Genomic DNA, 17,072 nt, shown 5'->3' on the forward strand with positions numbered 1-17,072 from the left:
GGTTTGTGCGTAATTGGGGGACAAAAAACGCCGCGGTCCACGCTCGTAAGTCGAAAAGTTTGTAAAAGAGGGAGTTCGTAAACCGGGGGCCCACTGTATATATATATATTTTTGCACTAATCCGTACCAACAGTTTAGTAATCCATACCCTCAGTTTAATGAACAATGCATACGGTTTACTGTAGACGCAAAATTGAGAGAGAAAAAAAAAGATATATTGAAGGGAGGTGATGACGTATGTAGTGTGTGGAATAAACTGTTTTCGGCTGTACCGCTCCCCCAGAAGTACAAGTTCTGTGTTTTCCTCCAGATTAATGAAAAGCGTTTGGAAGACCTCCCGCAAACACGCTACATTAATTAATACTTAAATAAGATGGAAGGACAGTGGGAGATTCTGTCACAATTGCGAAACATGATGGTGAGAGGTGCTAAAAGGTGGACACAAAAATGCAGAGGAGCCGGGGGGCGGCTAGGTACTTTAAAAAGGAGGTTTATTTTCACTCAGTGACTGCAAAATACGAACAAAATAGGCAAAAGACATGTTACCCAAAACAAAGACATTTTACCCAAAACAAACCACAACTTGAAAGTACAAAAATAACAGGAACTATAACAGAAACCTACACCAACCAACAACAGAAACGTGACAGATTCTGACATTCGCGATCAATAAATCTCAGTCAAAACATTGTCTGAACACCAATGATGCCTCAATCCCTCAACAACATTGCCGATTAATAACAAACACACCATTTGTAAAATATTTGAACAGTCATCTTTTCTGAATGCAGGAGGATCGGAAGTGAAGTACACAGAGACAAACTGCAAACTGCAAGATGCATTGGGCGGAACAATAACACGATTTTGTATGACTACTAAGTCACTGGACACATCAAAGAATGACCCCAAAACTTTTCATTAACCGGGAAGGAAACACATAATTTGTTCTTCTGGGGTAGCGGCACAGCCGAAAACGGTTTTTCCACACACAAACGCCCACTCTCGTCGCCCAGCTCATACGCCATCATCCTTGGACACCTCCCTTAAATACAGCATTTGTTTTTTTTCTCAATTCAGCGTCTACAGTTAACTGTACCCACGGTTTATTAAACTGAGGGTACGGATTACTAAACCGTGGGTAGGGATTACTAAACTGAGGGTACAGATTACTAAACCATGGGTACGGATTACTAAACCGTGGGTAGGGATTACTAAACTGAGGGTACAGATTACTAAACCATGGGTACGGATTACTAAATTGAAGGTACGGATTATTAAACCGTGGGTACGGATTACTGCAAATATACCAGTATATATTTTTTACCCTGGCACCAGAGGGGCTCTGTAGCCACGCGCTAAGGAAATTCCACAAAATATGCGTTGCGGAAAATCTGGCTAGCGCGAACACCGCGTGAAGTGGCGTGGTTGCCGAAAAGATGTCATTTTGACGCGAGGAGCAGAGTCGAACTTGCGGGGTGTGTTAAGCATAAACCAAGCAGCGGATGTTCTTGCAGGATTTCCTCGCTTGCTATTTCTTAAGATTAAAGATGTCTTAACCTTGCGTTTACCCCCTATTGGTAGGATGACTGAAAGTGCTTGATTTGACATGTACTGGTAGTGCCACATTCCTGCCATGCTCTGTCTTATTTTGATGTGTCTAGGCGAGGTTCTACTTCCGCCACGAGGGGGCGGGGTCACCGGTCACGCACACCTGTTGCCTGTTTGCCATCACAGGTTTTTTAAATCTGGCCAGTGCAGGAGAGTGGCGCTGGGTTATTCCTTCGCCACACTCCTTGCTGCCAAGTGAGTTATCTAGCTCTCCTGTTCCGCATCTACTCCTTCGTGACTTTTTGGTTTGCACTTTGCTTCTTCTGGGTTTTTGCTTTTTGATGATTTCTGTTGTTACTTTGTCCTAGTCACTCTCCTGCAGACTCAGCTCCCTGGCTTCCCCTCCCAGTTGGACTCATTCTACAAGACGGGTTTGTCTCTCTTTATTTTGGTACTTTGTGGGGGTTTTTTTGTACTTTACCTGTTTTGGACAAATTTGGCTTGGTGTGCGCTTTCTGTTGAATAAACTCTTATAGACTATTTTTTTCATCAAGTGTGTGGTTGGGATCCTTAACTCGCCTGAGTCCTGAGGTTACTTTTGACAGGTAGGCGGATTTTTAAATGTTAATACCGCCAAATTTCATCTTAATTAATCGTGGCCGCCAATATTGTGATTGTGATTAAAATTCGATTAATCGTGCAGCCCTAGTTGTACCGGGTAAAAAAAATTAGTACAGTGGAACCTCAAACTTCAAATGTGATTTGCGTCATACCGTTACAAAAGCTCAAACAAAATTTAGTTGATAAAAAAAACATACCTCAAAAGTTTCATAAAAGCATGCAGTCAAACTGACATTATGTGTGACACCACCAGCATTCTGGATTTTTTTTATAAGAACTCACCATGCCAGTGTAAGGTCAGTGATGGTCTCCACCACAGTGTAAAGGGCAAAAACAATCCAGTACATCATCCATCGGACCTAGAAAGAACACAGTTGCAAATGTAACATCTTGTTTCAAATGCATAAACTGAATGTTTTATAATACTATGATGGCATACAACCATTCCGCTTAGTTATGTTTATAATGATTTGTCAGATTTCTTTTTCACCTAGATTATAACTAGTGACAAGAAATAAAAATGTCCAATTTGAGCTGCACAGAAAATATTCAGAAATTGTTATTCTATGTTTTCATATTTCCCCACATATTTAAATGTTTATTTGGCATATGGTTGACAAAGAAAAAGTGTGTACAAAAACACAAAATTGTCTTACTGAAGACACACGCTAGCTTAATTTCACCTAGTCTTGGATCCAATGAGCACTTCTTTCCAGTGATAATAACGTTGATGTCTCAAGTAGGCTACCACCATTATCTCTGTGGCTATGTCTCTGTTAATTATGGCAACCGTTAAGTTGTGACTTGGTTGTTGCCATGGTGACAAGTGCAGTGTCAGTTATACATATTACTCAGAATATATATAAAAACACACACACGCACACGCACACACACAACACACATCTCCACATAAACAACAGGGGCTAGGTACTCCGAAGGTGAGTTGAAGCATTATACTAAATTTTGATGGCCATGCTGTGCCACTCACAAGTTCCAGCAGCTCCGTGCTGCCTTGAATAATCAATGCAAGGCTCACGAATGAGCAATCCAGAGTAGGTCTGTCATGAATTGTCAACGTTGTCAATAACGTTGACTAATCGTGATTATTTGCTGTTGAGAATTATATAAATTGACTAGATGCTATATTTTTTATTTGTTTTAAACGTTATTTGCTCATGGCAGCCTAAGCATGTGCTGTTTTAAATTGGGAAGTTTCAACAGAAGTTTTCCCTCCAGTAGTTTTACCCCTCCTTTGAAGTAGAATCGGACAGTCTTGGCGGGTGATGTCAAATCGTTGATCTGACAACATAACATAGGTGATGCGTGCCCAATGTGAAGCTCAGTGTCTTATCAATTTGCAAGCTAGCACTGATCTTCCTGCTGAATTCAAGTCTGTTCGTGCAGAACAGTTTGGCTTTAACATCATACACAAAATGGGAGCTTTTGGAAATTGGACTGCAAAATTACAACCATTTTATCAGTAATCTGCGCCTCATCCCTGAACTAGGGAGAACACCTGACACGTAACAGGTCTACCCTGCAGTGGTGGACTGCCAGGGCCAGCAAGGCCTTCTCTGCTCGCCTAAAATAACCTGATATTATCATAACTATAATAAACCATAATAATTATAATAACTATAATAAAAGTCAATTTCATTTTACATTTATTTTTACTAAATGTATATATTTTATATAAAAAATTATTCTCCATGTTGTTCATATCAATACAAAAGTATTTCTTATTGGAAATAAAACGCTGAAAATCTACAAGCAAGTCACTGAACTATTTCTGAGGAAAGAAAGAAGAATGGATTTTATATTGAACGACGTGGGAGACACGCGTTTTAGTGAGTCAAGCATTTGATTTATTTTTTCCATTTTTAATATGCTTTCGTCATTTCATTTTGTTCACATTCAATTAGTGGTAAAGAAATTAAAAGCATGTGATTTGTAATTTAGCGTACAATCTTGTTAAAGCTTGCCTGCTTTTGATGTCACGTTCTGTCTTGGTTGTTCCTGTTGTGGCTTTATTTTGTGTTGTTTGACTTATTTTGCTTTTGGGTTTGTGTTGTTTTTCCCTGGCGTCTGTCAGTGTAAAATGTGTCACCTGTCATGAGCGTGTTCCAGCCTAGTGTAGCTCTAGTTTTTCGTATTTTGCCCACCTTATGCGAGTCATAAATCGTTTTATTGAGCCCATCTCATCTTGCCTCCCTGCATTTTGGATCCACCTTCCCACATCTGTCGCCAACATGCCACACCGACATAATACTTGGTGGACTTCATAAAACTTTGCGAACATCTTTTCAGCCATCCACAAATAATTTAAAATAATTAATTATTATAAATTCTGGCAGTACCACGTATAATGATAAGTTTCAATTGCTGATTGTGGGTTTATTGATGTTTAAATGCTTCGGAATATAGCCTGTGTAGCCCAGTAATGCATATGTGTGCTTCTGACGGGCTGAATCACTGAAGGGCTAAGTGTGAAACACACGGACCACCACTGCTACCCGGTACAGTCTAGTCAGGAGCCATACCTAGTCATTTGATTGCAAAGCATTTGTGAGGATTGACCCTTTAATACTGTATGAGAAATTTTAGATTTCAAAGGACAGCCATGCCCCTTTTTACCAAAGAGCCATAGCTAGTTATTTCGATGCACAAGGCATTTGTGAAGACAGACCTTGTAGTTTCAACAGGCTACTAACATAAAGAACATAAATAAATAAACGTAAAGAACATAAATAAACACAACAAATACGTAGAGGTAGTGGTCATTCAATTATTCCCTTTGGATGGAATAATTATCTTAAGGTACTGGTTGCTATCGACATTTGAAAGATGAATGTGCCAAAACGCTAAAAATGGTTCTCTCATTAGAAGGGATTTCAACTTGGTAAAAGTTTTATTGGAGGAGAAATGGCTGGCTTGACTTGTTCTCACGAACTCTTTATTCTTGCTATCGTATCACATAGCTGATCAACAATATACCTATATTTAAAAAAAAAAAAAACATTCATATGCTGATTAATGACTAGGGCTGAACCATATATCATTTTGACTACGCGATTTCAGGAGGGCTCTTTTCCCTCAAGCTCACCTCAAGCTTTTTTTTTTTTTTTTTTTAATTTTATGTCATTTTCTGCAATGGGTGGCACGGTGGAGGAGTGGTTAGCAAGTCTCCCTCACAATTAAGAGACCTGAGATCAATTCCCGCTTGCTCTGGTGTGTCCGTGTGTGGGTTCTCTCGTGGCATGCCGGCTTCCTCCCACATTCTAAAACATGCATGACAGATAAATTAGACGGTCCTTAAGTGTGACTGGGTGTGTGAATGGTTGTCTGCCTGAGTGCCCTGCAAATGGCTTTCAACCAGTTCAGGGTGTCCCCTGCCTACTGCCTGAAGTCAGCTAGGACAGGCACCAGCAAGCTTGCGACCCTAGTGAGGATAAGTGGCTATAGAAACCAGATGGATTCTCTGCAATGTTTTAACTGTATTTTGTGATTGTTGCATTGATGATTGATTTTCAAGAGGAGGGGGGCAAAAAAATAAAACTTGATATCACAATATCGGTCAGAAAAATTGCAACTTTGTCATGTCCTAAAATTGTTCACCCCTATTAAGGATGCTAAGAAACCACTAGTGAACAGGTCTTTGGCATTAGCACTCGCTGCTAACGTGACTACAAGGGGCATTCAAATGCAGTCGGATGTTTCAAGTTACAAATAAATACAAACACCTAAAAATTGTGTCTAAAAAAAAAAAAAAAAGCTGACCAAAACCAAGAAAGATGGAGGTGACATCAATAGTTTACTGTCTAGTGAACTATGTGTAAAATACTTAATCAAATAACTTCTATCTTCCATTCTGATCATTGGTACTGGGGAAAAGAAAAAAAAGAAAAAAAAAACATTATTTATAATTGTTACAGTATTTATGACAAAATACTGGAGCACGCTAAAATTACAAGTTTAAAAAAAACAATTAAATAACATTAGGAGCCATAGTATACAGTTTTTTACGCCTTTCTTTGAGGAAGCTGTTTGGAAACCTAAGAGGTGGGCTCTCCCATCTCTGGCGCTGAGTGTGCAGAGAGGGTAGTCAAAAAACTCCTTGGTGGCAAGGCTCTTGGGGTAGATGAGATTCAAACAGAGTTTGTCAAGGCTCTGGATGTTTTAGGGTTGTCCTTATTGACACACCTCTACAACATTGCATGGTCATCAGGGACAGTGCTTCTGGATTGGCAGACCAGGGTGGTGGGTCCCTTTTTATGAAGGGGGACCAGAAGTTGTGTTCCAACTATAGAGGAATCACACTCCTTAGCCTCCCCGGTAAGGTCTATTCATGGTTGCTGAAAAGAATGGTCTGTCAGAAAGTCAAATTACGGATTCGGGAGGAGCAGTGTGATGTTTGTCCCGGCCAGCTCTACACCCCTAGCAGGCATGTGTTTTGTTTTGTGAGTTCTAGGGGGTTGATCTTCGGGAGTACGGGGTACTGAACACCCTGATATGGACTGTTGGGTTCCTGTACCACTGGTGTCAGTTAGCTCCGATTTGCCAACAGTTAAGTCAAATTCGTTTCTAGAGAGGGTTGGACTCTGCCAGGGCTGCTTTTTGTCACCAATTCTGTTCTTTACCATCATGGACAGATTATCTAGGTGCAGCCAAAGTGTTGAGGGGGTTTGGTTTGGTGGTTTTATTGTCGCAGTTATGCTTTTTGCAGGTGATGTGGTGTTGTTGGAATTTTTAGGCTGTGATCTCCTACTGTCATTGGAACGGTTCAATGCCCAGTTTGAAGAGGTTGCGATGAAGTTCAGCACCTCCCAATCTGACACCATGGTCCTCAGTCAGAAAATGCTGGAGTTCCCCCTTTGGATGAGGTCCTGCCTGAAGTGGAGAAGTACCTTGGGTTCTTGTTTACATGATTGGTGCAGTGTAAACTTTGATGGAAACTATGTACCGGTCTGTCGTGGGAAAGAGGGGGCTGAACGCAAAAGTGAAGCTCTCAATTTACCAGTCAATCTTCTTTCTAACCCTTACTTGATCAAAAGCTGTGGGTCATGACCAAAAGAGCAAGATGCCAGATACAAGTGGCCAAATGTTTTATTTTGGTTATGATAAGAGTTATAACTGCATCATGTCAATGTATGTGTTAAATGGTCTTACATATTCCTTGACATTTTTTGTCTTGACAGCTTTGTAGGAGTAGTACGCAGGATACAACGTGCCAAACACCAGTCTGCAAAAGAAACAACATAAGGGTTTCTCATTAATCATGTTACATTTTATAAGGCAGGTTTATATGAAGATTTAAATTGTGACAGAAATCATTATGAGTGAAGATCTCTGGTCACCTGTTTACATGTGGCATGATCTTCTGTATTCTAGTCTACGATGTGCTCATTCCGTATATCAGATTAGTCATGTGACACGTTGAGTGCGATCAAAATTTGTCAAGATTAAGTTTATTCATCAATGTGGCACAGTAGTTTATACTGTTTTAACACAGAGCAACATCTTGATGAAAACAAATTGAAAGTTATTAATAAAGTTCTTCCAATGCATAAGAGCTCTGGTGAGACTCCGCCATTTTAATGTGTGCTTATGAAAGCATAATGATCCATTTACATCATGACAGAGTATGCATAAACCTGACACCTGGTCCCAAACCTGGAGCTGATACAGCTTGTCTATTCTGATTAACTGTTTACATGACACTCAATTAAATTTGAAAGATAATGTAATATGCCTGTGGCTCAGAATGAAATTTGACCTTTTCACTCGGCCTGAGGTGCGCATATGGTAAATGGTAAATGGACTCTCACTTATATATCACTTTTCTACCTTAGGTACTCAAGGTGGTTTACACTATCTAGTCGTTTACCTACTGATGACGCAGCATCAGGAGCAACTGGAAGTTCAGTGTCTTGCTCAAGGACACTTAGACATGGTTAGACACTTAGACCACTCTACCACCAAGCCATGCCGCCCCGCATATCACAATCGATATACATGGCTATTAGTTTGAGCACTTGCTATTACTGATACTCTTTTATTATTGATGGCGAGGGGTTGCAAAATTCAGTGTTTTTAAGTTGGAAACATCTATCAAAATTATGAGGAACTTTTAGGATTTTTTTTTCAATTACAAAATTGAAGCTTGGCCCTTAACAAGGAACTTGTACAGAGTGAGAGAAAATATACTGTAGCAAAATATCGGCTAAACAATCAGATTTAACGCAAGTACACTCCTCAATCACATGCAGGCAACTATAGAGGTCACGCCCTCTGCATTCACTGTGCTTTCTTCCATCACAAGCACAGATGATTGCTTATATCCAGGAAGCAACACTTTTACACCCAAATTATAAGACTGTTGTAGCCACAAAGTTGAGCCTGTGGATTATATAAATCAGGTAAGATATTACTGTTAAACAAAAATTACGGGAACTAAAAAGTTATTCATTCTTCATACTTGTGGTGGTTAGCTAGATGGTATGTTGGTCGCTAAATGTAAGCTTTTTCACTGTGATTCACTGTGAGCCATCTTATCCACATGATATTGAGATCTACCACAAAAAAGAATAGAGTCTCTCCTTTCTCTCATTTTCCATTCTTAAAGAGTCAACCGGAGAAACAAGCAAGTTAACAAAATTCAGCCATTTCTCCGGACTCACAAATTGTTGATCTTAAATCTCAAATAGGGCACTGTTGACATCCATCTGTGGTTGCGAATCAGTAAAGCGGTTTTCAATTTAGACATTTAGAGTGCAGTTTAATCGGACGATTGAACTATGAAAAAATGTAATAGAGCAGTCTACTTGATGAGGTAAGAGGCTCAAGATGCTAAAAAATGTAAGTGATATACCTTAGAGCAGCGCTCCCCAACCTTTTTCTCACCACGGACTGGTCAACGCTTTAGATTTATATTGTGGAAAACCACATCATCCTACTCACTATGTATGTAATATCAAAAACGGCCAGAAACGGAGCCAAAAAAAACCAAACAAAAAAAAACAAAAAACAAAGATCAAGCACGAACATATGAACTGTTAAACTAAATCATTACCAAAACATTATTTCAGGTGCAGCCCACGCGGCCCGGTACCAGTTGGGTTGGGGACCGTTGCCTTAGAGTATTGTTATAGCTATGTTTCTACAGAGATATGTGAACTAGGGCTGAACGTCACGCAAAATAATCTAATTGCTACTTTTTCCTCAAAAAATTGTGACTGAATGATTATTGTCTAAAAGTAAATTCCAAAAGTTCTTTTAAATAAATTAATTCATCTTAATGACAATAAACAATATGAGAGCCAGTGCTAAAAGCACGGAAAAAGCCTTTACGCAAGCGCAAGATAGGAATGCATACCATCAAAAACGTCATGTATATGACAGCGGGGACATATATAAGGCAGCGTCACCCGGTAGTCTGTCCCTCAGAACCTACTCGCACGAACAACGCAGAGACAAGGAATCCGAGTGACAAGAAACTCTGGTGGTCATCCGGGGCTCATATAACCGCTGTTACATACGTAACTGTCATTTTATTTTGCCCCTCCAGACCGCCAGAGGTGGTATTAAAAGCAAGGAATGACGAAATACAGCGAAGTCACTAGGAGACCACGGTACTCACATCGACCTCACATAGACACCCCCGAGGAGCCCAGGACCACAGACAGAGAATGGGGGCTGCAACATCCATACAGTAGAACCTGGCAAAAGTGCCAGGAAACGACCAGGAAGCAGCAGCACAAACATCCTCCAAGGGAACCCCTTTCAACACAGCCCATGAAGTTGTGACACTCCTAGTAGAATGGGCACGGACTACCGAGGGCAAGGGGTGTTCCAAATCCCCGCAAGCATGCGCGATCAAGTTAACGATTCAGTCAGACAAACATTGTTTGGAAAGCTGGGAGCCCTTGAAAAGACCCCCGTTTGAAACAAAAAACTGAGATGACTTACGAAACAACGACATAGCATCCACATAAAAACGCAGTGCTCGCACAGGGCACAAGAGATCTGCAGAGGTCCCATCGTCCCCAGGCGGGGGCACAAAACGATTTGATGCGCAAAGGTTTGTTGATATAGGAAGAGAAGCGCACCTTCGAAACGGAAGCTGCATTCAGCTATACAGTGACCGTGCCTCCATCAGGGTGCCACTTGCTGCAGGAAGGGCTGACAGACAGGGCATACAATTCCCCAACACGTTTGGTCAAGACAACAGCGAGCAAATACGCAGGCTTCAGAGAAACCCACTTGAGAGGCACCTCACACAGGGGTTCAAAAGGAGGCCGGCACAAGGAGTCAAGCACCACGTGCAAGTCACAGGCAGGGGGTGCGTGGCGCACTGTAGGGTCGGAGACGCCAGGACCCTTTCATGAACAAAGAAACAAGCGGGTAGCGCCCTAACGAGTCGCAATCAACCGCCGCGTCGCGGGCTGCAATGGCAGCGATATAAACCTTCAATGTGGAAGGTGAGCGACTCTTATCCAGAAAAGACTGCAGAAATTCCAAGACAGCAGGAACAGGGCAAGCCACTGGGTCTTTGGCAAGCGTTGTGCACCACGACACAAAGAACTTCCACCTGTTATTATACAACAACCGTGTGGAAGGAGCCCTGGCGTTGACAATAGTGCGCCTGACTGAATCAGAGCGGCAGCTCATCAATGGGTCAGGCCCCTCAGAGGCCACACGCACAGACGAAGTTGATGAAGGTGGTGATCCGACCGGGCTGGAAGATGCCAAGGGTCGGCAAAACACAGGCAGGTGGAGCAGAGGGAACCACGTCCGTGCTGGCCAAAAGGGGGCCACCAGCACCCTCCAGACAAGGGGACGGGGAGATCAGGCGTATAGGAGACAAAACAGCCAAGGATGCGCCAGGGCATCGTGCCCCAGTGGACTGTGGCGACAGTGAGTCGACTCTTGCGTGGCAAAGAGGACGACCTCCGCCTGACCGAAACGAGCCTATATAGCAAGCACAAACACCGGATGCACACGCCACTCCCCTGGCGCTGGAACCCCGCGAGACAATGAGTCTGCCACCTGATTCAGGACACCCGCAAAGATAGGCTACCCGCAGACTGGCTAGGTAGGCGGCTGCCCATTGAAGAAGGGCTCAAGCGACCAACCGCAGCCTGATGGACCTGGTATCCCCCTGATGATTGATGTGGAAAACTGTCGAGGTATTGTCCGACCGCATAAGGACGTGCCGATCCCGAAGGAATGGCAGGAAGTGGATGAGTGCCGGATGCACAGCCCGAAGTTCCAGGACATAGATGTGGTCTGCAGTGTCCACTGACAACCAATGCCCCTGAACAAACTTGTACTGCCAAACGGCACCCTAGCCGGAGAGACTGGCATCCGTGGATACTACTTCCCGGCGATACAGCACCACTCCCAGTCGACACCCGTAGACATCGGTGCCGATGTCTCTTGGCATCCAAGTTGAAGCCATTCAACCACTATAGGGGACAAAGGTGTAGGAACCCCAGTGGAACCACCGCGGTGAGAGAAGTCAACATTCCCAGTAGGCGTAAAAAATGCCTAAATGGGAGGCGCCTGTTTAGGCAAAAAAAAAACAGGACACGTAAAACGTCGTCCACTCGCTGAAGTGAAGGGCGGGCCAGCATGGCCACGGAGTCCAGCAACACCCAACAAAGGTGGTCTGTTGTGAAGGAACCAGAGCCGACTTTGCAAAGTTGCAAAGGAGAGCAAGAGCCGCCTTCACGAAGCGAGTGAACACCCTTGGTGAGAGTGAGAGGCCGAACGGAAGCACTCGGAACTATCAGTGGGCGCCCCTGTAAGCAAAGCGCAGAAAACACCTGTGATGAGGCGCGATGGGGACATGAAAGTAAGTGTCTGTCAGATCAACTGAGGTGAACCATTCGCCGAGACTGACTGACCGCAATACGTCGGACGTCGTTAGCATGTGAAATGGTAACCTCTTGGGGTAACGACTGAGCCCTCAGTCCAAAATCGGACAAAAACCACCTGTCTTCTTTGGGACAAGGAAGTATGGAGAATAAAAGCCCCTGGTGAGGCTTGGAAGGAAAACAGGCTCATTGGCCCCTTTGGCCAGGAGAGCAGTAAGCTCCTGATCGAGGTCCAAGGCCTTTGCCCGGTCGGCGATAAAGGTCTCCTGGACCCGACTTTGTATGGGGGGCCGGCGCCGGAACTAAAAGCTGTACCCTTGGGACTTGGTGGAAAGCACCCAGGGGTCTGAACCCAAAGCAGCCCACAGCCTGAGCTGCTGAGGGGAAAAACACCTGACGGTCGGCACCAACACCTCAGTCATCAACACCTCGGCCTTGGGGGGGGCAACTGCCCAGGGTCTCCCATCAGGCACCCGAAGACCAGAGCAAAATCCACCAGTGGGAAAATGAGGAGGACCAGCAATGGCCGAAGCTCTGTCAGTCTCAGAGAGCTGCACACGGGCCTCGCAGACCCTGAGCGACTGTTCTACAGGTCTACAGGTGTCTTCACTGCACCAGAACAAAAAAACGTACCAGGAATGACAGGAAAGTCCCGCAGAGTACGCTTGGAGGACTCAGTCAAGGAGGCCTGAGACAACCACACAAGGCGGTGCAAACGCACCAAGTAGGACATCGCCCACCCGTGGTCCTTTTTCATAAAGGCAAAAGCATGTAGACACGCCTCACACAACAGGTGCGAGACAGAGTTGCCAATGCGAGCCAAGCGCGCACAAGCCGTTGTAGCCCTTGTAACCAGGTCAGTCGCCATGCGACATTGTACGTTAGGACAATGCCGCGCTGTCCGAGCGAGCTCGTCTGGTGACAAGAGGAAGGATCGTGTGCGAAGCGCAAGCGACGTGGCACAGGCAGGAATGGGGTAAGGACGGATAACAGACGCAGCTGCGACACCAAAAGTTGGCGGGTGACTAGACACACAGACAGCCACAGAGACTTCACAGCCAGGTAAACACAAAGCACAACTTTATGGCAAGCACGCACACGTCAGGCCATGACCACCATGAAAGGTACCCGCAACCAAGTATCAACGCCGAAGTAGCAAACAACAACAAGGAAACGGCGAAAATCACAAAAGAAAAAAAAACACCGAAAGCACACAAAACAACGCACTTCACCCTTGTGAAGCAAAGCTACAGCAAAAGTTGCGCAAACCAAACGAGGATAAACCAACACAAACGTCGCAGCCACTGGAGGGCGGAGAGTAAACCGCAACCCCGACTGACACAGTTAAAGGGCTACAAGTGACGAAAGGAAATAAATAAATGAACCACAAAAAGCACGGTACTCGTATGGCATGCAAACCAACACGCGAGAAGGTTCTGAGACACAGACAACCGGTTGCTGCCTTATATATGTCTCCGATGTCATATACTGTACATGACATTTTTGTTGGTATGCATTCTCGTCTTGCGCTTGCGCGAAGGCTTATTCCGTGCTTTTAACACCGCCTCTGGCGGTCTGGAGGGGCGAAATAGAACTACTTAGTACGTTTGTGCTTAGTCCTGCTTTGGTTTGTAAATAAATAGTGGAAACTTGTTTCTTGCTGAAGTTCGTCTTCATTATCCCAATCATCTTCTTACTTCTCCCTTTAACATCACTAGCAATCTTGGGACCCATGGATAACAAATTAAAGTCTGAATTAAGCACTAAAATGCATAATAAATAAAATATCTTAATATCTGCTATTGCCTCCTTAAGCACCTTAAGCATATTTTAAGCACTTGCACAAGATCAAGTCTTTAGCATATCGGCATCTTTTTTTTGGTTTCGTTTTTGTTTTAAAGTTTACCTTATATTTTGCTCGATTCTGGAATGTAGTCTGCTCAGAGAACACAACAGAATAAGAATTTCATTGTGTGGTACAGTGATCCCTCCTACTTCGCGGTCTCAGTACTTCGCGGGGTTTTCCAGGAAAAATTAAAAATATTTCAAAATAAAAAATAATTTTAAAAATGTGCAAATATCGAAAAAAATTTGAAAAAGGCAAAAAAGTACATTATACAGAACTGTATTCATCAAATAACTAAGTAATATTAGTTAATAACTATGTTAAGAATTCTTCAAGCGTTAGAGTTTGTGACTTTTTTTATCTTATTTTGAAATGTATGCTTTTAATTTGTCGGGTCGCGTTGCATTTCCGTTTCCTATTTTACGTTCTCTGTGAGTCATTCGCTCGTTACGGTGACGTGGTGAATGACAGCGTAAGCTCATATTTATAGTTTATCATCATTTATGTTGATAACGCACGCTACTGCCTATGTTTAGTAAGCGATGAGTGTTTATTCTGTTTATGTGTTCGTTTGTGTAGAGGTTGCACTTTATAGTTACTAGTTATTGTTAGTTGTTGCTAACCCGCTAATGTCGGCTAAAAATACAGTAAATTCATAGATTAAAGTTCGGCAAGTGTTTATATGTTAGTTGACTGACTTTAACATTGTTGTTGATTGATTATTCAACAGATACTACATGATAGACCATACATGAGCCAAAATAAATGTGAAGTTCAATGTGATGACTTGGGTACTCTTTCACCAGAGTCTTATAACAGATAACCAGTCCTGAGAACAAATTCTCAACAAACTAAGTAATATTAGTTTTTTAATGAATATACAATAATGTTAATAAGGATAATGTAATGTTAAATAATAGGAGAAATGAAGTAAAATACGCAAAAAATAAAAAAAAGGATTGTTTATGGTTACTGCGGCTATATTGGGGTGTACATAGAAATCTAGGGACTGATACCCTACTTCGCGGGTTTCAGACTTCGCTCCCCTACTAACGCAAAGTAGGGGGGGATCACTGTATTACTATGCATATAAAAATAAAACTTGAATATTCGTGTTGCCAATAGCAGACCAGCATCTTAGGGACGCCGTGGCGCCAACCAATAGCAGACCAGCATCTTACCCCGACCAATACAAGAGCAGCATCTTAGGAGGCTGTGATGCTGACCAATAGTAGACCAGCATCTAAGTGACATACATAGCAACGCATATAGTGACGTATGAGCGTGGTGTGACAACAAAGGTGGGGGAAATGCAGAGGGGCAGAGAGCTAGTTAAAGCTAAAAACATTTTCCTTGCTAATGTGCGGTCATTGGCGAACAGGTTCATGAGTTGGGACTTCTATGACACAACATAAGAAACTCATGGATTGTAATGTCATGTTACTCACAAAACCACGCTAGGCATTGGAATATGGGACAACGTTATCGAACAAGCTGAATGCTACGCCGTGATTCCGGCAAAACAAAGCTGTATTTACTTGTATTTAACCCTTTAGGCGCCAGAGTTTTTTTTTCTACATATTTTATATCACTTTCATTTCGAAAATGTTGTAGCTTGATAACGGAGTTAAAGCATACTGTGTAAAGGGTGCAATTGTGCTTCTTAAACGGTTGAACTTGATTTTACTGCTAGACTAGTACCTATCTACAAATCATAGAATGACAACTCGAGAAGGAAGCAAGGCACTCCTGTGGATCGACATGTCGGAACATAGTACATGCAACTATCACATGCAATTACGTTAGATGGCGGATGACAATGACAACACCGACGGTTACTTTGGTATACGGGATAATGTTCGATAGATCAATAAATAAATAAATAAGCACATACATACAAAAAAAGGATAACGTTCGAATGATTAGCATATCGCAAGACACACCACTGCGTTGAGAAACGAAAATATCGAGTTTGACGAATAATAACGTTTTATATGTTCAGAGAACGTTCACTGTAACTTAAAAATATCAAGTTCAAAAATGGCTTCAGCAACAAAGCGACAACAAGTTAGCCCTGTTTGCTAACAAAGCTAATACCCGCAAGCTGTCATTTTACACCAAACCTTTTATTTAAAAAAAAAAATACACATTGATTTCACTTAAACAGCGACCGTTACTTTGTACTTACACGACACTTCTTGAAATTATCCAGGACACCATGTTTTTTGTGTCTGCAGTGGCGGGTTGTGTATAAGATCGAAAATGCCAAAGTGATGTCGTTAGCCAAGCTACAGAAAACTTGGGTCTGCCCAAACTTCCAAAGGTCCTACAAGCTGCGCTTCAGCCACTCGATTGAACTGAAATGTTACTCCTGTTCATCCGCTAATAGTGATCATAACTCAAGTAGTTGAATATGACGACTGATGTCCTCGACGTTTTCTGTAAAGTACTTAATCTATCTTATTTCTCAAGCTATCTTCCTCGCACACAGTTAGTCGGTTTCTGCCAGTAGCAACAGAACAACAGCGAGTTGGTTACTGACGTCACGACACAACACACCATTGGTCACTTTCGGCAGTACACAGGATACGTCATTTTTATTGGCTGGTGAGGTTTAGGCAGGATCACGTGAAGGTTTATTAGGAGGAAGTTAAATATATAGAGTTAAAAGAACACTAATACAACTACTAATAACTTTAAAAGTGCTATTCTGATTAAGTTGTCATCGAACTGGTGGTGTTGCGTAATTTACTAGTCTATACAGTATTTGTTTACTTATGTACTTGTTGCACGTTTTCCGTGAAGATGTCAGTAGAAGAAGGAAAGGCAAGATTAGGAATTAGTTAGAAATCGTTCTCCAGCATAGGACTTAAAATCCATCCTTATATTTTATATACTGTACATGATCCTGATTTTACCTTAGACATACATGTTAGGGGCCTTTTATTAAATGAAGACACCTTGGGCAGGCGTTACAATTTTTTTAACGATTGTATGCTCTAATTCACATTCAGATTTTATCTGCTTTTTTTTTTTTTTTTTTTACTCAGAATTACCACTGCGAAGTAAATGTTTTAGCAACAAACAATTTTCCATCAGATCACTAGATGGCGAGCTCTCTTCCATACAACATGTCTGACTTCTTGATCTTAAGTGAAATGAATTTTGTTGGCATCTGTTTC

At 42.4% G+C, this 17,072-nt stretch overlaps 1 protein-coding gene across 1 annotated transcript in view; it reads right to left on the minus strand.

The window, feature by feature from the left end:
- The window catches only part of reep3b (receptor accessory protein 3b), a 31,565-nt gene extending 15,161 nt beyond the window's left edge, over positions 1 to 16,404 (minus strand). The window contains exons 1-3 of the mRNA XM_088439677.1: positions 16,079 to 16,404; positions 7,336 to 7,408; positions 2,452 to 2,528 (exon numbers count right to left, since the gene is read on the minus strand). Of these exons, the coding sequence (XP_088295803.1) occupies positions 2,452 to 2,528; positions 7,336 to 7,408; positions 16,079 to 16,110 (182 nt within the window). The 5' untranslated portion in view covers positions 16,111 to 16,404. The remainder of the gene's footprint in view (positions 1 to 2,451; positions 2,529 to 7,335; positions 7,409 to 16,078) is intronic.
- Between the last annotated feature and the right edge of the window lie 668 nt (positions 16,405 to 17,072).

The sequence above is a fragment of the Hippichthys cyanospilos genome, chromosome 17 (genome assembly GCF_059441005.1).
Source record: "Hippichthys cyanospilos isolate Australia breed blue-spotted pipefish chromosome 17, RoL_Hcya_1.0, whole genome shotgun sequence".
NCBI lineage: Eukaryota > Metazoa > Chordata > Actinopteri > Syngnathiformes > Syngnathidae > Hippichthys > Hippichthys cyanospilos.